General features: G+C 31.6%; 1 protein-coding gene across 1 annotated transcript; it reads left to right on the top strand.

The window, feature by feature from the left end:
* Nucleotides 1-1,301: 1,301 nt before the first annotated feature.
* LOTGIDRAFT_152026 (hypothetical protein) lies at nucleotides 1,302-20,884 on the top strand (the record flags this gene model as incomplete). The annotated part of the gene is made up of 33 exons (XM_009045509.1): nucleotides 1,302-1,473; nucleotides 4,081-4,208; nucleotides 4,508-4,733; nucleotides 4,918-5,140; nucleotides 5,397-5,715; nucleotides 6,085-6,240; nucleotides 6,476-6,622; nucleotides 6,805-7,025; nucleotides 7,388-7,520; nucleotides 7,819-7,902; nucleotides 8,181-8,319; nucleotides 8,540-8,654; nucleotides 8,767-8,875; nucleotides 8,990-9,073; nucleotides 9,243-9,395; nucleotides 9,690-9,806; nucleotides 10,277-10,491; nucleotides 10,876-10,960; nucleotides 11,323-11,523; nucleotides 11,858-11,986; nucleotides 12,255-12,410; nucleotides 12,578-12,774; nucleotides 12,966-13,095; nucleotides 13,740-13,862; nucleotides 16,108-16,332; nucleotides 17,048-17,103; nucleotides 17,198-17,365; nucleotides 17,749-17,963; nucleotides 18,191-18,327; nucleotides 18,584-18,664; nucleotides 19,010-19,174; nucleotides 20,253-20,363; nucleotides 20,591-20,884. 33 exons carry the CDS (start codon nucleotides 1,302-1,304, stop codon nucleotides 20,882-20,884), a joined length of 5,214 nt encoding a protein of 1,737 aa, XP_009043757.1.
* Nucleotides 20,885-21,324: the final 440 nt, after the last annotated feature.

The raw sequence follows: 21,324 nt of genomic DNA on the forward strand, positions 1-21,324 counted from the left end.
TGTCTCACCTTAAAAGACGACCAAACTTTTTAATAGTGTCTTTTATATTAGGCCCTAATGGTACCATTTTCGCCAGTAGCCTATCACTGTTAGTCGTTCAAACTATTTCAATTGGGTCTGTTGTCAAAAGTAAGTACACCCAGATCAAATTTGGCTACATTTTCACAAAATTTCCTTCTTAAATCTTAGACTTATTTAGTTAGAATTAGAACCATTAAAATTGAGGAAAAGTCTTGGATTAGTCTATTGTCAGAGTTTTGATAAATTGGTAGCCCTTAATTCTTAATAAAGATAAGATCTAAGTAATAAGTAAGAGGTAATAATTTTCTTATTTATTTTATCTAATTATTGGGTAAGATATGAATTAGAAGAGTAAGCAGGTTTGGGACCAAAGAGCAATTTTTATGAAAATGGAGTTACCCCCCTTACATTGTACAAACCACGTGTGTAAACAAACAAGAGATGCACGTGGAGAAACATAAAAAATGACATTTTAAGACATTGGCAATAGGACTGTCACTGAGGTAAAACGAAGTCCATTTGGAACATGTAATCTTTGCAGATTTTGGTCCAGTTTAAGCATGGCGAAGGTCTTTATACTGACATGTTTTGTTAGCACGTCCTTTCGGTGTCTCTGTTTTGCATAAAATTTTCAAAGCCTCTGTCCATATTTTGCTACTTCTACCTGATTTAACTGATCTTCGATCTGTATTAAGCTAAAAGCTTCTAGATCGCCTCGGAATTATAGTTTAGTGCGCATGACGTTGAAAATTTAATAAAAGTAGGTTTAATAATAGTTAATTTACAGCATTGTAGAGGGATTGAATTTAATGGCATCGTTCTTCCATGCTTTATTCAGGTTCGATTTGGATTGGTTTAAGGCATCATATGAAACAACATATTCAGGCAGTGAATTCCAGATGTTCACAACTCTTACTGGTGTACTGTACCAATACGTTTGTATGTTTCAATTTTGTTTCTGTGACTAAAGACGGAGAGGTTAGGATTAAAATACTGACTGTTAAGGCCTCTTGTTGATAGGAAGGAAATGCCCTTCCCTTTTGCATGTAGTAGCGTAGGCCTACTATTGTTAGAACTGTAATATTGTAGGCCTACTGTCTATTCTAGGTTGTATTGTAGAACAGTAACTGCTGTCATTTTCAGATGGAAATAGTAAGAATGGTTAGAGTATATTCAGGGTGAAAAACTTTCTCCTCTTGTTCGTGCAGTGTTTCATTTTTTTTTTTTAGGAGAAATTTAAGAAGTACTAAGACAGGAGTAAGAGTAAGAAGAAATTTAAAATGGATAGTTTTTCTGACACAGACATACCAATATTTCAATTGAATGAAATTGGTTTCCGGGTTTACAGTAATGAAGAAATTAAAGCACTGAGTGTGAAGGAGATATCATACCCTATATCATTTAATAATTTAGCTCATCCTAATGTCAATGGATTATATGACCCTAGCCTTGGTAAGTAACCTGAGTAGACTAATATCCCTGAATTGCCAGCTTCTTCTTTGATAGGAATATTAGAATAAGTAAATAATTTCAGTCCATGTTGTCATTACGCCATTTCATGTGGGCGTATATTGTCGTCACCCATGTCCGTCGGTCCGTCGTTCCGTCCGTCCGTCCACAATTGCTCGTAAACACTCTACAGGGCACAATTCTTGACGGATTTTAACGAAACTTAGTATGTGTGTTCACAATCACCCAAGGATAAACCCTATTGAAAATCAGCGAAATCAAAAAATATTTAGCATGAGTTATTGCCCTTGTTAATTTTTAGCTCGTAAACACTCTAGAAGGCACAGTTCTTGACAGATTTTGACGAAACTTGGTAAGAGTGTTTGTAATCACCCAAGGATAAACGCTATTGAAAATCAGCGAAATCGAAAAATATTTAGTATGAATTATTGCCCTTGTTCTTGCAAACGCGTTCAATTTTTAGCTCGTAAACACTCTAGAAGGCACAATTCTTGACAGATTTTGACGAAACTTGGTATGAGTGTTCGTTATCACCCAAGGATAGACCCTATTGAAAATCAGGGAAATCGAAAAATATGTAGTATGAATTATTGCCCTTGTTCTTGAAAACGCGTTCAATTTTTAGCTCGTAAACACTCTATAAGGCACAATTCTTGACAGACTCTACAAGTCACAATTTTTTTGTTCATAATCACAATTTACAATAGATGTCATTATTTTCCTGAGAAACTATTTTGGTTAACAAATAAGAAAATTTAATTTAATCATTTAACATGTCCCTAACCAGCCACCATACATGTACAGCATCATAAGATACTATAAATAGACCAAGTGGAAAATCCAAGACAGATATCCGATCATAGCTTAGTCATGTGACATCCCAAGATGCAGCAGTTTATCTGATTTCATTTTATAAATGTCATTCAAGAGAAAAGGTTTGCTTAATCATTTCATTTTCACCAATTGTGCTGATACAAAAAATATAAAACAATGTGTACTTGCTGTAAAACTTCATTTCAAAGTATTTCTCGATTTTATGTCAACAAGTGCTAGAAAATAACTAGTAATTCTTATTGTATATTACCATTTTCAATACATTCCAATTATTTTGATTCTCTTTGCGCTTCAATTCTAATCATTATTAATCACTCTACAGTATAATCCATGTGATTTTAATTCAGCTTGAGTGTTTAGTGACTAAATTCTTTTTCACAAAAAGGTTTTTGGAGATACACAACTTGATAATGGTCTGGAGATGCACAACTTGATATTGGTCTGATTCTTGAGAGGTTGATATTAAGTAGCTTTTTTAACAAATTGAAAAGATTATATGATTACATTTCGAACATTTCAACTTCAACTTTGACTATAAACTGAGGTCAAGAATCAATTAGCAAATTGAAATCGATTATTGAAAACAGGCTACTGATCAAAAATTTTAATGAAGAAATCTTCTGATTTCCGTCTATTGATGTATATGGTTGTATAAATTTGTCATTTATTGATATCTGGTTCATAGAATTTCTAAAATGTATAATCATCACATATAATCTGATGTGACTTGTCCAATTACCATGTAGAAGATCATGTTGAAAAAAACAAATTTAACTGACTTTTTATCATTTACAAAATTCGATAATCAAAATTATATATTGATTATTTTTGCCCAGTCCTAAGTAGTCGCATGATCATAAGTATATTTCATAGATTTGTGTTAGTGTACATATTATTATTTTTCTAACTGTTGTTTTTACACAGTGCTTTGTATTTATTTTAGTTTATTTTATTATTTGAATTAAAACTTTGTTAATTTATCACATTTTTTCATATTCCTGTGGCACATTGAGCAGTAATTACTTATAGAATTATTGCTAATGGATAAACTGTCATAATAGTAAAATTCAATTCTTTTCTTGTCCTTATTAGCCAAGACAGCTGCAATCAAGTATACTTACAAATCCATTGCATTTCATGCAAACTAATCAAATCTTCGAGAAAAAAAATGTAAGGATATAAAAAGATTAAATTCAACAGGAGAAAAAAGGTGGTAAATATTAGCAACTCCCACCTGTCATAAACTCGATACATAAAACTTTAAAAAAAATATTTCAACCTAATTTGCTTGAATATAATCTGCAAATACGCAATTCATGACAGACTTATTGAAATCACCCAAGGATAAATCTGATCAAAAATCTTGTAAAACATGTAATTTTTATTCTACAAAGCAGAAGTCTAAAACAAATTTGACAACTTGATGAAATTGATCACAATCAAAACTAAACCTTTTGAAATATAAAATACAAGTTATTGCCGTTATTCTTACAAATGTGTTTGATTTTTAACTTGTGATGGCACAGTTTGTGATGGATTTGGGTATAAGTTGAATATTTCCTGGTGTCTATGTCTGCTATTTTCTAACAAATATTCAATTTCAAACAAAGCTATCAGTAGGCGTATATTACCTTGCCTGGCAAGCTATCTTTCCCTTTTGTAAGAAAATTACATCATTTTGACAACAGATGCACAATGGAATCAACTATTTAATTTTATTTATATTGTGTTTGTTATTGTTATTATGGTTTTCAGGACCATATGATAAATCAGAAGTATGTTCTACATGTGGTCAGAATAGTTTCCATTGTCCTGGACATTTGGGTCATATACAACTAGCATTACCAGTGTATCATCCTCTATTCTTTAAACAACTTTATTCTGTAAGATTTATATTTAAGCATTTTAAACTATACACAGTGTATTTGAAGTTTTATCCCGTAATGTACCTCTCCAAATCACAATCAATATTCTGTCCACCTTTGCCCAACTTATATGTGTTTAGTTTATCTTGTCTGTCACATACTACTTATCAAAGCCAAAAAAGGATTTCTGCAATGATCATAACCCAGTTATAGGTTAAATGTTGTAAAACAAAACTATTCAACGCATTTGCCCATGTATGCAATATAGTTTTCAACCCAAACTAACTGCATTCTGCAATTCCTGTTATTTATTTCAGTTGTTGAAAGGAACCTGTTTTGAGTGTCATCGTTTAACAGTAAATGTAGTTGACGCCTGTCTATTTTTTAATCAAGTAGAGTTGTTAGATAGAGGCTATGTGACATCTTTTTTACAATTATCTGAAATGGTATTCTGTATGGTGAAAGATAGAGATTTAAATGACATGTCAGTACTAATTGAAATTCAGGAATTTATTTCTGCCTTTACCAAGAAAACCTTTCAAAGTGAGTAACATACATATTATTTCAGAAAGTTATAGTTAAAATTTATGAGTGGCATGGTTTTGAGCTAGTGCCCTTCTTTGTACATTGCTAACTTTTTTGACAGTATGCAATATCCCCAGGGCCTATATGCATGTATTAATGAGGCATTACAGAGGGAATAAATTTAAATTAATTTCAATTTCAGATGATGTCAAAGAAAAACAGCCAGGATTAAGCCATATAGAATCATGTTATAGATTGTTAGTGAATGATTTTATTAAAAATATGGTTTATATGAAAGCTTGTCCACATTGTAAGAAGAAAAAACAAAATATACGACAAGAAAATAATAGTAAAATAGTTCTTACATCTAAATACACCAAAAAAATTGCACAAGAGAAAGAAAATGAAAAGACTAAGATTAAAAAGTGAGTATTCTTTCAAACACAGAAATGGGGAAAAAAATCTGCTTTGATTGTATTCCAAAGTGGACAACATGCATTTTAATGGCAAAAACATTAATTTTATCATGAAATATCTGTAAATAGGTGTAATCAATTTGTCTAAGTTTATTTTGGAGGTATAATTTATTTTTTTCATGGATTTTCTTTTTTTTTTTGTTGCATACATGAGACAAGTCATTGTTTAACACAATTCTAATCTTATACATGAATACTTTTGTAGAAAATTAAAACCAATGGAAGATGACAGTAGTACAGAAGGAATGGATCTTTTAGATATGGAAGATCCTAAAACTATAGAAGAGACAAAAGACTCTGAGAAAAGCCAAACTGAAAATATTTCTAAATTTTTTGAAAGCGGTAGTGAACAGACACTGTTGACTGCTTCATCAGTGAAGGAACATTTACGTGTTGTGTGGAAGACTGATGAACTAGTGTTAAGGAATATCTTTAAATCTTTAGATTTCTGTGGTACCCAGTCTTATCCAACTGATGTTTTCTTTTTAGATGTTGTACCTGTACCACCCTGTAGATTTAGACCAGTAAGTACCACACCAATTTGACTTTCATATTTTTAAACTTTATGAATTACTTTTTCCGGGATAGAATCAATTTAGAATAGTTTTAGTAAAACAATAAGCCACAACAATGTTACCTATATTATGTGTATTGGAAAATGATTCATGTTGCATTACATGTTTTCTGCTGTCACTCCACTCGCCATCCATGATCTGACAAATTGTATCTGTGCAAATCTTCTAATATTCAACCAATCAAATGCTCTGTTCAGTGAAAATTGTCCTTACATTGTATTATCTAAGAACTTTAAACAGTGTTTTTGATTTGTTAGCATTTATCAAGACATCTTTTGAAGCTTTTTGGACAAAATTGTTTTTGTATATCTATTTTAGTTAGCATTTCGAGCTGGTGGTTTTAGTGAACATCATCAATCTGTCAGTTTAAATCGTATTATAATGGATAATGTGATATTAAAATATATACTTCAATCTAATGATAAAACACAGAAAATAGACAATGCTACCGTAGATATTGAAGAATTTGCTCAGGTTTGTAATCATTTTCAAATTTACAGTTCAGTTTCTTCCAAGAAATCTGTTAATGTATTTGTTTTTAAGTAGAATACAAATCATCAATTAATAGTGGACCAAGAACGAATATATTTAGTTCTTACAAATTTTTTCATTCTTACAATTCTATTACTTAATGAACTGATAGGACACTTAAATATTAACTGAAGAGTTGAAATAATGTAAAGAAGTAAAATATTTACATGTTTTTCAGAAAGCATTAAATGGTATAAAAGGCAACACAATATCTGAGAAACTCCATTTTTGTTGGCAGACATTACAGATGCATGTTAATAGTATGATAGATAGTGATACAGATAAATATACAAGATCAGATAGTAAAATGCCAGGTATCAAACAGGTAAAAGAACAGGAGTTACTGCCCCTGATATGTTCAAATTATGGTGATTAGTAGATATTTCTTGGACAAATTCGCCCTCCCTCTCTATTTGATATGATGATATGTTCCACTGTGACTTATGTATGTGTATTGTTTTCTGTTTACATATCTTGGCTGTATAAATATTGCATTGTTCATTTCAGCTACTAGAGAAGAAATCTGGTTTATTTAGAATGCACATGATGGGTAAACGTGTCAATTATGCCTGTCGTTCAGTAATCTCCCCTGATCCTTGTTTAAATACCAATGAGGTTGGTGTACCATTGGTATTTGCTACTAAGTTATCATATCCTCAGCCAGTTACTATGTGGAATGTTCAAGAATTAAGACAAGCTGTTATAAATGGACCTTTAGTACATCCAGGGTAAGTGATAGACTTGTAAAGACCTTCAGATAGCATTAGAAGAGAAAGAAATGTGTTGCTAAGCTGTAGTTTCAGTGTTTACTCCACTTATAGGATAAGTAATGCAATTTGTAGGATCTGACTTGCAAAAATGTCTTGTTGTTTGGATAAGACATTTAATTGAGGCCCTGTGAGCTACAACCTTTGAACAATCGGATGAAGATTGAAAATAGCCTAATGCTTTGTTCCTAACAGAATCATTTCTATTGCATAGTACATAATTGTATTGCATTTCAATTGACTAATAGGATTTTACTGTTCCATCACATCAATTCATGGTAGTGGGTTTATTTGACCCAAAATAAGAATATATATTTTTATAGAGCATTATTTGTGGAGAATGAAGATGGATTTCTAACCAAGTTAAGTCCTAAAGATAAACTACAGAGAGAGGCTTTAGCTAAACAACTATTAACACCAAGCTCAACAACTACATCTTTATTAGGCTGTAAAAAGGTACAGTATACTTCACATATTTTCTCTATGTACAGTTTTCTGTCTAAATGAAGTTTGATGTCAGACAGTTGATGTCCAAATTGAAATAATTTATAGAAATTTTGTTGATGGATATTTGGCTCAGATCAATCAGAGTTATATGTTTAGATGATAAACGTAAACTACTTCATTCTTTGCAATATATTTTTTCAATATGTCAAATTGTAGGAAAAGCTAGTATAAAACCTGTATGTTTTAAAAGCATGATTGTTAAGGTAATTGTTGCAGTTTATACATATATATTTTTTCTATCTGTTAGGTTTATCGTCATTTAAAGAATGGTGATGTAATGTTATTAAATAGACAACCTACATTACATAAACCCAGTATACAAGCTCATCGGGTAATTATTAATATTCCTTTGAACTGATTTTATTGGATGCAAGTCTGAAAAAAATGTTAGTATAGAAAACCTTGGTAAAATTGTTTTGATTGGATAGTCCTTTTCAAGAATATTATTTGTTTTATGCAAATAAAATGAAAGAAGGTGTACCACTTTTATCTTGTAGCAGACAAGTACTTGTCCTGTTAACAGCTCAATTCTTGCATTGGAAAAAATGGAAAATAATAGATATTGTAGAGATACATTTGAAATAAATTTGAATGTATGTTATATTCTAGGCACGTGTATTACCAGGACAGAAGACATTAAGAATGCATTATGCTAATTGTAAAGCCTACAATGCTGATTTTGATGGAGATGAAATGAATGCACATTTTCCACAGAATGAAATGGGCAGATCTGAAGCTTATTCATTGGGTAAATTCTCTTATAATTCTAAATTATTGAAAGAGACATTGTTCTGTAAAATGGGAGGTTGCAAATAGTAGTTTTAACCCTACTTTAGGATTCCTAAATCAGGTCAATATTGCCTTAATATATATCTAAATCTATGAGTTGTCTACTCAGATCTGATGTGTAACTGATTTGGAGTTGAAAGATTTTACCTTCATTAATAGATTTGTCTTGTTAATTTCAGCCAGTACAGATTTTCAATATTTAGCACCTAAAGATGGAGCTCCATTGGCTGGGTTAATTCAAGATCATATGGTATCAGGAGTAGCTCTTACAATTAGAGGCCGCTTCTTTAATAAGTAGGTTTTCAATTCTTAATTAATCTTCAATTACAAGATACAAATCTACAATAATATGAATACAGTATGTTGACATGATTGTTATATTAAGTTTGATTTTGTTATTTTAAAGGGGTGATTACTTCAACTTGGTATATTCAGCTTTATCCAATAAATATAGTCGAGTTAAAACATTACCACCATCAATAATTAAACCATATCAACTGTGGTCTGGTAAACAGGTAAATATTTCAAACATATTATGAGTTGTTATATTTTGATTTATTATATTATTTTTAGAGTAAAACTATTTTGAATAGTAATATTATGTTATAATAATATTTATATATTTGTAGGTATTATCTACTGTATTATTAAATGTAATACCAGATGATAAACCACCATTAAGTATCAATGGAACATCTAAAATTGGAGAAAAGGTATTGGAAAATTTTGTACTTTTTGAAAGATGGCAATGTGTTTATTAATCTACCACTCACTCTGCCCTGTCCCAATATAGTGTGAACATCTCTTATCACTTTCCTCGGTTTTGAAAAGCAGACATTGATTTTTTACAAGTCTATGTCTTTTTTTTCTTCTTTTTTTCAGAATTGGGATAATATCAAGAGAGATATAGATGATAAGTTAATAGATCTTGGTGAATCTACAGTCACTATTCGACATGGTGAACTATTACAAGGTGTTCTAGATAAAGGACACTATGGTAATACACCTTTTGGTTTGGTTCATTGTTGTTTTGAGGTAAGATTCACAAAGATCTCTTATAAACACCTTAAGCAATGGCTAGTTGACAAATGCAGTTGCAGATTGACATTATGTGTTCTTGTATAACTTAAGATATTTATTGTGATCTTTATTTTGATTATTTTATGGAACTCTGTAAAAAAAATTTTAAATGGCCTTGATACACATAAAAGACTAGAAAACCTATTTACAACCATTTATATTATTATTTGAATAAGACTCAAAACCTTCAATAAGCAGAGCATGTAAAATCCTCAATTGAAAGGTATTAATGGCCCTTATTTATTTTAGATGTATGGTGGTAATGTGGCAGGTTTGTTACTATCATGTTTAGGTAGACTATTCAATGCTTATCTCAAATTACGTGGTTTTACACTAGGTGTGGCAGATATTCTAGTTACAAATAAAGTAAGTTTTATAAAAAGTTTCTAAAAACAAACAATACAAGATTCAAATATTTTACAAGCATGGCATTATTGATCTTAGCTAGGATCCTGTCTACCATTTGGTCCTTTCCTCTTGGCATTGATTTTCCCCTGGATGATCCATTCCCTTTTACATTACTAATGTCTGTCTGAAATAAGGAAAGTCTCTATTATTTCACTTGCTGATCTTTATTAAAAAACATTTCAAACTCATGTTCTGACTGAAGTTCATTTTTCTGTTGAGAGGATTATCGACAAACTCAATAATTGTGTCATAATTGAGTTTTGGGGAAACTTCAAGATATGCTAGCTAAAAAGCTGAGGTGTAAAAAGGCATATTATGTATGAACTTAATTTTTGTGCCAGTAAAAACTGAACTTATCTGTTATGCTATCTTCTTTGAGAACTGACCTATATATGAAAAGATAAAAATGTACATATATTTGTTTACAGGCTAATAAAAAGAGGAGTAAAATAATACGTAAATATCCTAAAGTTGGTAAAGAAGCTATAAAGAAAGCTCTAGGTCTAGAGAAGTCCGCTTGTGAACAGGAGATGGTTAGTGGGTGGAAATCAGCACTATATAATACTATAGATGATAGAGGACTTAGAGAAATTGATGCTGGTATGAAAAATAAAACTGATGATGTTCAGAACAAAATATCAGGGTAAGTTGTGGAATGAATTGATATTGGCCATTTTACCTGGAAAGGTTATGGATGCATAATACCCAACATTTCAAATAATAGGGAGAAAATACATGATATTTGGAACATCCTCTAAATGTAACCATGATGTTATTAGAATGTGTTAGTTTCATATCTTGTGACATGTTGGAAATTTAGATGGTCTGGAAAATCATGTTCTTTGTGACTCTTCATAGTCTTAGTTTTGAATACTCACTGTTGTTCATCAAAGATTTTTCAAGATTATATGCATCTCATTTTCAGATCTTAAATGACAAGTAAATGACAATGTACAGCATAAAATCTAATTCAACCTCCTTTCCAATACTTACATCAACTTATGGAATAGTATTATTTTATTTCTAGTGTATGTATGCCAGGTGGATTAGAAAAGAAATTTCCAGACAATAATTTACAATTAATGGTTTTATCTGGTGCCAAAGGTTCTATGGTACGGTAAAAACAAATTTGTTGAATTCTCTTCCTAGCTATTTGATATTTTAAGTAAAATGTTTCTAGCCTTCTTTCATTTTTTTTTTTTATATTCTCAACGTTATTGTTAATGAATTGTACTCTCATTAAGTCAGTTCTATTTCTTCAGCTTACATCTATAGACCTGAAGATCCAATAATGCTCTCTCAATCAACACTGAGAGAAAGTCTGTAATACTCTGGTTAGTGAGTGCTTCATCGGGCAACAATTGCCTTATTCTGCAATGGACAGAAATTTATTTTTTTATTTCTATAAGAAATCTGATCTTTGATTATGTATACCTTATTCAGTAAGACATGAATATTTATTTTAATGTTTCAGGTGAATTGTATGCAGATATCATGTTTATTAGGACAAATTGAATTAGAAGGTAGACGACCACCACAGATGATAAATGGCAGTACCTTACCATCATTCTTACCCTATGATACTTCCCCTAAAGCTGGTGGTTTTGTCTCAGGAAGATTTTTAACTGGTATCAGACCACAGGAATACTTTTTTCACTGTATGGCTGGTAGAGAGGTAAAGATATTCAAATTTGACATAAAAAGGATGTCGGATTTGAGAATAGTCTTGAAATATGAAATAAGTCAGTTTTTTATGAAGAAAATTAGTGTCAATATTTTGATCATATCATGAAAACTAAAATTAAACAAAAGTCATAGCCTGAATCTCATAAGAAGAGATCTGTAATATAACTATTAGTACTTTTGGACACAGCCTGTTGAAAGAAAGATAGCTTATGATCTTTTGATCTTCTTATTTATTTAGAAATTTTTTATCATACCACTGTAGAGTTGATATTTACGTTTAACATGTCAACAGGCTGATAATCATCATTATTAATTTCATACAGGGTTTAGTTGATACAGCTGTTAAAACTAGTCGTAGTGGTTATCTACAGAGATGTCTTATTAAACATCTAGAAGGTGTGATAGTTAACTATGATCTTAGTGTTAGAGATAGTGATGGTAGTATAGTACAGGTATATATAATATTTATAGACAGGGAGAAGTGAAAAAAGAATGCATAAATAAAATAAAATTGAATGACATGACATGAAGCTCTACATTCCACTTTTATGATCCAATTTGGTGAAAATACCAGGTTTGTAATGAGGGAAATTTTTCCAAGGTGGCCACATTAGTCAGCTCTTGTTTTGATTCCTTACGTCTAGAGGGCTTCAATGTGCATCATGTCTGGTGTGACAAAATACAACAGCATTGAAGACTCTTGAGTGTTTTGTTTTTCAGTTCTATTATGGTGATGATGGTTTAGATGTTCAACACACACCATTTTTACAACCAAAACAATTCCCTTTCCTAGTACAAAATAAACACACAGACAGTACCAACACAATACCTACAGATAAATCAAAACATAAAAAAGTTAAAAAGACTAAAAAAAGGGTATGAAAATAATTTCTCAGTATTTTCACTTACCAATACGTTCAATCATTACATTGTTTTGTATGTTGTATCATTTTCTAAACCAATGTCGAGGATGAACATTGCAAGGTTGAAATGATGTCAAATTCAACATTGGTTTATTGTTTTGGGTTTTTGTTTGATTCCAGATTAAGAAATGGAAGAAATCTAATAGTGAGAGTGAAGTTTGTAAACAATATAAATCAGGATTTCTACAATTCTGTTGTGATAATTGTAGTGAATTAACTATAGACAGTGGTGGAAATAAAACTCAAAATGGACGCTCAAAGTCAGCCATCTTGCTTTGCAAAAAATGGAGAGAACTCAATGAAGAGGAGAAATATAAGTAAGTGATCTTTGTTGATTTTGTTTTGTCTTCGTCTTGTTTGGTGTTGGAGTAAATTGAACACCAATTTGTAAAAATAAAATCCAAACACTGAATTTGGTTGCAAAAAGATCTCAATATGTAGTTTTTAAGTCACATAGGATTAAGAACTTGTAAAACTTAGGGCTGACTTTTTATAATTCCACTTCCAGGTATGAGAAGAATACTGTAGCCTGTCCAGACCCTGTATTCACTCATACATGGCCACATGAAGATACTGGTGTGAGATCAGAGAAATTAGATTATATTATAGATAAATATTATAAAGAAAACTTTAATACAGTGAGTATATATTTTATATAGGCATTTCTGCTGAATTCTGTATATCTGATGTAAAGTATGTATTCTGTATATCTGATGTAAAGTATGTATTCTGTATATCTGATGTAAAGTATGTAGTTTATCTGATGTAAAGTATGTATTCTGTATATCTGATGTAAAGTATGTATTCTGTATATCTGATGTAAAGTATGTATTCTGTATATCTGATGTAAAGTATGTATTTTGTATATCTGATGTAAATTATGTATTCTGTATATCTGATGTAAAGTATGTATTCTGTATATCTGATGTAAAGTATGTATTCTGTATATCTGATGTAAAGTATGTATTCTGTATATCTGATGTAAAGTATGTATTCTGTTTATCTGATGTAAAGTATGTATGCTGTATATCTGATGTAAAGTATGTATTCTGTATATCTGGTGTAAAGTATGTATTCTGTTTATCTGATGTAAAGTATGTATTATGTATATCTGATGTAAAGTATTTATTCTGTATATCTGATGTAAAGTATGTATTCTGTTTATCTGATGTAAAGTATGTATTCTGTATATCTGATTAAAGTATGCATTCTGTATAGTACTAGTTGTTGTACTAAATGGAAATAATTCTAATTTTAATTTTTGAACTGTTTATATTTTCAGATGTTGAATGATCTCGGTTTACTAGAAAAGTTTAATAAGAATGATTTTGAATGTTTAATCAGTGATAAATTACAACAAGCTTTAGTACAACCTGGTGAAGCTGTAGGCTTATTATGTGCACAGGTATGTTCATATTCAGGGTGAATTCAATCTGATAGCATCAGTTTTACTGGTTGATGCTTCAGTTGGGTAATGGTGTTCAGTCTTCTTATGTGTTGTCTCTTCTCTGTAATATATCTACATACTTGCACAACAAAGTATTACTGAAATCAAAATAGAGTACAGATAAATCACTCTTCAGCATAATATAGGTTACATCAAGTATACCAGAAAATTAAAACGTTTATATAGGCCCACATGAATATGTGGTCGTATATTGTCGTTGCCCCTGTCCGTCGGTCCGTCCGTCTGTCAACATTTCTTGTGAGCACTATAGAGACTACAGTTTTTATCTGATTTTGATAAAACTTGGTGTGATGCTTTAGATTGATAAGATCTCGGTCAAGTTCGAAATTGACATATTTTCGATGAACGGTTTTTGAGATATTGCCCTTGACTTAGAACGCCTTGAAAATTGTTCGTGAGCAGGATTGAAGCTACAGTTTTCATCCGATTCTGATAAAACTTGGTGTGATCATTGGAATTCATAAGATCTCGGACAAGTTCTAACTTGACGCATTTTCGATGAACGGTTTTTGCGTTATTGCCCTTGACTTTGTTAAAACACGTCGAAATTTGTTAAAAATAGTTCGTGAGCAGGATTGAAGCTACAGTTTTCAACCAATTCTGATGAAACTTGGTATGATCATTGGAATTGATAAGATCTCAGACAAGTTCTAACTTGAAGCATTTTCGATGAATGGTTTTTGAGCTATTGCCCTTGACTTAGTTAAAACGTGTCAAATTTTGTTCGTGAGCACAATAGAAGTTACAGTTTTCAACCGATTCTGATGAAACTTGGTGTGATCATTGGAATTGATAAGATATCAGACAAGTTCTAACTTGACGCATTTTTGACGAACGGTTTTTGAGTTCTTGCCCTTGACTTTGTTAAAATGCGTCGAAATTTGCTAAAAATAGTCTGTGAGCAGGATTGACGCTACAGTTTTCAACCGATTCTGATGAAACTTGGTGTGTCTCATTGAAATTGATAAGATCTCGGACAAGTTTTAATTTGACGTATTGTCTGTAACGGTTTTTGAGTTACTGCCCTTGACTTTGTAAAAACGTGTTGAAATTTGTTAAAAATAGTTCGTGAGCAGGATTGAAGCTACAGTTTTCAACCGATTCTGATGAAACTTGGTATGATCATTGGAATTGATAAGATCTCGGACAAGTTCTAACTTGAAGCATTTTCGATGAATGGTTTTTGAGCTATTGCCCTTGACTTAGTTAAAACGTGTCAAATTTTGTTTGTGAGCACAATAGAAGTTACAGTTTTCAACCGATTCTGATGAAACTTGGTGTGATCTTTGGAATTGATAAGATATCAGACAAGTTCTAACTTGACGCATTTTTGACGAACGGTTTTTGAGTTATTGCCCTTGACTTTGTTAAAATGCGTCGAAATTTGCTAAAAATAGTCTGTGAGCAGGATTGACGCTACAGTTTTCAACCGATTCTGATGAAACTTGGTGTGTCTCATTGAAATTGATAAGATCATCGGACAAGTTTTAATTTGACGCATTTTCTGTAACGGTTTTTGAGTTACTGGCCTTGGCTTTGTAAAAACGCATCAAAATGTGTTTGTGAGCACTATAGAAGCTACAGTTTTCAACCAAATTGGATCAAACTTGGTGTGATCATTGGAATTGATAAGATCTTGGTCAAGTTCTAACTTGACGCATTTTTGATGAACGGTTTTTGAGTTATTGCCCTTGACTTATGAAAAACGTGTCAAAATTTGTTTGTGAGCACAATAGACGCTACAGTTTTCAACCGATATTGATGAAACTTGGTGTGATTTTTGGAATTGATAAGATCTCGGACAAGTTCTAACTTGAGATATTTTTGATGAACTTTTTTGGGTTATTGCCCTTGACTTTGTAAACACGCGTCAAAAGTTGTTTTTTGCCCTTGATTAGAGCTGTGTGATTTAATTGTTTGTTGGGTTTGTTTATTGATATTGATTTTAAAAAATTTTGTGGAATTATTCAGCATAAATAACTGGCATATACATATATGTAATTGAATTCAAACTAATACAATTTCTTCAATATGAGAAAATTCATACTTTAGTCACTAAAGACTGTTTTATCATTTCTGACAGCTGCCAGTGGGCGTATGTTACCTTGCCTCGCAAGCTGGATACCAAACCAAACTGTTAAGGAAGTATACTTTGTAGTTATGAATGAGCATTTATTTTCAGTCAATTGGTGAACCATCCACTCAGATGACCTTGAATACCTTTCATTTCGCTGGTCGTGGTGAGATGAATATGACATTGGGTATACCTAGGTTACGTGAAATCTTAATGACAGCTAGTGAGAATATAAAAACACCGGCCATGGACATACCAGTCCATAATACAGATACAGCACGATCTAATGCTAAAGATTTACAGAAGAAATTATCAAAAGTTAGATTATCTGAGGTTAGTAAACAGTATACTTGTTAAAATATTGTTCCATGTTAAATATTAAAGTCCTTATGTTCATGGTTGAATATGTTACACATTATTAGACTCGATAAATATCATATCTTTGATGCATGAAAAGAATTTATAATCTGCAAATTTAGCATAGAATCACAACATTGTATCATGAATACCATTTTTGACATGGTGGAAATTAGATAGGTGGCATTTAAATCAAATCAGTAGAACAGAAATGAGGTGATGTAAACAAAACACAACACCGCTTTGCTGCCGCCCGTTTGAAAAGATAAGAACACATTCTTTCCAAATAAATATTCTCTCAGCTTCAGTTCTTTAACGAAAATCTTAATCAATTCTGTACCGTACATATTCATCAAAATATGTAATGGCACACTGCTTTCGTCATCATAACGAGTAATTTGTTGGCTGAAATTTGCTACCAATACATTAGGCCAATTTGAATTGGACAATATTTAGCTATGAATACGTAATTTTTCTCACTTGGGTTACCACGGCCCCAAGGAAGTATGACGAATGGTGTGGTTTGGACACGATGGGAATCACAATAACACAAATTTATATTATCTAAAGGAATATTTTGCTTGTCATTGATATTGTTGCACTGCAGCATACATTTAATGTATTGGATACTTACACTGATGTTTGTGTATGGTTTTTACTACCATTTCTCATCCAATTTCTCTTATTTTAGGTGATGAAAGATATACAAATAAAAGAAGAACTTTCAATTGAGGGATTAACCACATTGTAAGTTCTTATTCACTACATGTCCTTAATAACAAAAGAAAATGACTGCTACTAAAATGTAAGATGTTGTACATTTGGTTGTTTTATTTTTCAGTAATCGTTACAGAAAATACAAGATACATTTTGAGTTTTTATCACCAGAATGTTATAGAGATAAGATGTCAGTTAAACCACATACAATATTATTTTATATAGAACAAACTTATATTAATCAACTAGTAGATGTTATTAGAAAACAGATGGGATTATCAAGGAAATCAAAGTAAGTACTAAAGAGAAAGTAAAGTGTAACAAATAACATTAGTAGAAAATGTTGATTCAGTTTGAGAAAGTCTGGAGATTGAAATAAGTTGAGTGAAGACCTATAGTAATTTAGTGAGAACCTATAGTAATTTAGTGAGAACCATTTAATTGGGTTGGAAATTAAAGGTTTAGCTGCAAAATTATGACAATGAGAAATATATGTAAATTGAGCGGAATATTTCATTAGAGGTGCCTTCTCTTTGAGTTGCATATGTTTGCGAATAATGAAAATGGTCTTGTGTACTGAACGTAACTCCCAACTCAAAACTTCTGATTACAATCCATATGAAACTGATAATTTAAGTTTTGAGGTTGACAGAATAACAATGATGTTAATTATAGACTAGTAGATACTGGTAATGTTAGAGTACAAGAAGAGTTGAGAGGAGGTGATGGTGGTAAGGATGATAATGATAATGATGATGATGATCTGTCATCTGATGATGATGATGATGGTGATGCTACTGCTATGAAACAGAAAGAAAGGAAGAGAGATACCCAAGAATATGTGGGAGAAGAAAATGAAAAAGAAGAAGCTGGTATAAGCGATGAAGATAGTAAGATGAAATCATCAGATGTGAAAACTATGATTAATTTATGAAAGAGAATTTTTGTTTAAGAAAGATAATTTGAATATTACGAAATCACAAATGAAAAATAAAAGAGAAAATAATTTGGCTGTAAATTGAAGTTATGTTAGAGCAATCATGCTTTCATATAAAGTCCATCAATTGTTTGTGCTTGTTAACAAACTCCAGGACGTTTCTATTTGATCTGATTTTAGATGATGAAGATAATGATGATAATGTCAATATGAAAGATGGCAAAATCATTTCTGATGATGATAAGAGTGATAATGAAAATACAAGCAGAAAGAAAACATCTGATGTACAAAAACAGTCAGCCAATGCCAGAATTCAGGTACCAGACTTTTCCTTATTTCCTTGAAATATGCGACTAGATTTACAATCATATGATACTTTATTTAATTTTAATTAGAACTTGGTACCATGGTGAATCATTATAATTATCACATGTTAGATTGTTCTTGTTTACTTTTATTGTACATCAAATATCTCCTGAGTTCAAATGTTAATGTAGTATGTTTAGAGGTAGTGAAAAAGGTAAACCCATTTTCAATAAAAAATCTTAAGGCTTTTTTAAACTAATGTTTCAGCATGTGTTAGCATCAAACCCAGCTATAGTAGATTATAAATATGATACTAAAAAACAGTTGTGGTGTGAATTTGTTCTACAGGTTTGTAGCTAATATTTTTTAATAACCAACAACATAGTTGTGAGATAAATTTTAAGAGTCAAGTGAGATATCTAATTCAATGCATCATAAGCTGTTTAATTTTCAACCTTTGACTTTTATCATCTTATTATGGTTATGGTTGTCACACCATTATTAATGGAAAGATCACTTCAAAATCTTGTGGTTAATTTAGAAGTTAAGAGAGCTCTTTGATAGCCAATGAACAAAGCTTTATTCTATATGAACATGTAGTTGCAGCTTCCTACTGGTTTTTCAAACAATTTTCATGGTTGGTTATACTTTGAACATAAACATGATATTGATCCTTTTTATTTTTTTGAACAGTTTAGTTTAAGTGATTTAAGATTAGATATAGCATCAGTAGTACAAGATCATGTAAAGAAGTCTGTTCTACACTCTGTACGTGGTATCAATCAGACTTATCTTAGTGAAGAGAAAGAACAAGGAGAAACAATCTTACATTTAAAAACTGAGGGTATTAATTTTCAGGTAAGGCAAGATATTCTTAATTCTTTAATAACATGTTGAGAGGGAAACTTTCACATTTCCTTAGATACTGAAGATACTTTCCACTAGCTAGTTTTTAACCAAACATTTCTCATATTCTTGCTTTATTACTATACACATCTACAGCTATGTTAACATCTACAGCTATGTTAACATCTACAGCTATGTTGACATCTACAGCTACGTTGACATCTACAGCTATGTTGACATCTACAGCTATGTTGACATCTACAGCTACGTTGACATCTACAGCTACGTTGACATCTACAGCTACGTTGACATCTACAGCTATGTTGACACCTACAGCTACGTTGACATCTACAGCTATGTTGACATCTACAGTTATGTTGACATCTACAGCTACGTTGACAACTACAGCTATGTTGACATCTACAGCTACGTTGACATCTACAACTACGTTGACATCTACAGCTATGTTGACATCTACAGCTACGTTGACATCTACAGCTACATTGACATCTACAGCTATGTTGACACCTACAGCTACGTTGACAACTACAGCTATGTTGACATCTACAGCTATGTTGACACCTACAGCTACGTTGACAACTACAGCTATGTTGACATCTACAGCTACGTTGACATCTACAACTACGTTGACATCTACAGCTACATTGACATCTACAGCTACGTTGACATCTACAGCTACATTGACATCTACAGCTACGTTGACACCTACAGCTACGTTGACACCTACAGCTATGTTGACATCTACAGTTATGTTGACATCTACAGCTATGTTGACACCTACAGCTACGTTGACAACTACAGCTATGTTGACATCTACAGCTACGTTGACATCTACAACTACGTTGACATCTACAGCTATGTTGAGTAAAATATTTACAAGATAAGACTTTCCCCTGATTACCTAGATAAAAAACTTATGACCTCTATTTCAGATTAAACTGCTCAACTGATTGAGTTGTTTTGTTTAAACAGAATGTAATTGTAGCATGCATGACACTAGTTCAAGCACTGTGCCATGCTATTTTACAGTTTTTAATTGAACTAAAATGAATTTTTCTCTGTTTAACAGGAGGTGTATAAGTATGCTGATATATTAGATCTCAATAAATTATACAGTAATAATTTTAAACTCTTCTCACAGACATATGGTATAGAGGCTTCAGCTAGAATTATACAACAGGTATTATATATTGACTCAAACATTTCGTCTGAGGAACAGTTATGTATTTCCACCTCATCCAGGTCTTTAAGTAGACCATGACAGAACCATCCGATACACTTTCTTTCTACATAAATTATCTGAAAGATTGTTTTGCGTTCACATATATATTTTCATGGCTTCAAATTAGTGAGATCCATCCGAAACAGTAATTTTGGAAAATGACCCATACATCTATCTACTTTCAGGAATTAAAGAATGTATTTGGTGCTTATGGTATTTACGTGGATCACAGACATCTCTCATTACTCTCAGACTTTATGACATTTGAAGGCAATATAAGACCATTCAATAGAATAGGCATCAAAAACAATTCCTCACCATTGTTAAAAATGACGTATGAAACAACCATGGCGTTTATGGTAGATTCTAGTATACACAGTAATGTAGACAGATTAAAAACACCTTCATCACGTATTATTGCTGGTCAACTAGTTTCTTGTGGTACTGGTAGCTTTGATGTTCTTCAGCCTTTAAAATAACATGAATTTAGACATTAGAATAATGTACAATCTTCAATCTTAAACATAACATTCATTGAATGTACAAACTGCATTTTTCAGTTTTTAAAATAATAGAAAAGTAATGTCCAATCTTCAATCTATAAGGTATGTCCATTCTTCAATCTATAAGCTATGTCTATTCTTCAATCTATAAGCTATGTCTATTCTTCAATCTATAAGCTATGTCCATTCTTCAATCTATAAGCTATGTCCATTCTTCAATCTATAAGGTATTTCTATTCTTCAATCTATAAGGTATGTCTGTTCTTCAATCTATAAGGTATGTCCATTCTTCAATCTATAAGGTATGTCCATTCTTCAATCTATAAGCTATGTCTATTCTTCAATCTATAAGCTATGTCTATTCTTCAATCTATAAGCTATGTCTATTCTTCAATCTATAAGCTATGTCCATTCTT

The sequence above is a fragment of the Lottia gigantea genome (genome assembly GCF_000327385.1).
Source record: "Lottia gigantea unplaced genomic scaffold LOTGIsca_1, whole genome shotgun sequence".
Classification (NCBI taxonomy): domain Eukaryota; kingdom Metazoa; phylum Mollusca; class Gastropoda; family Lottiidae; genus Lottia; species Lottia gigantea.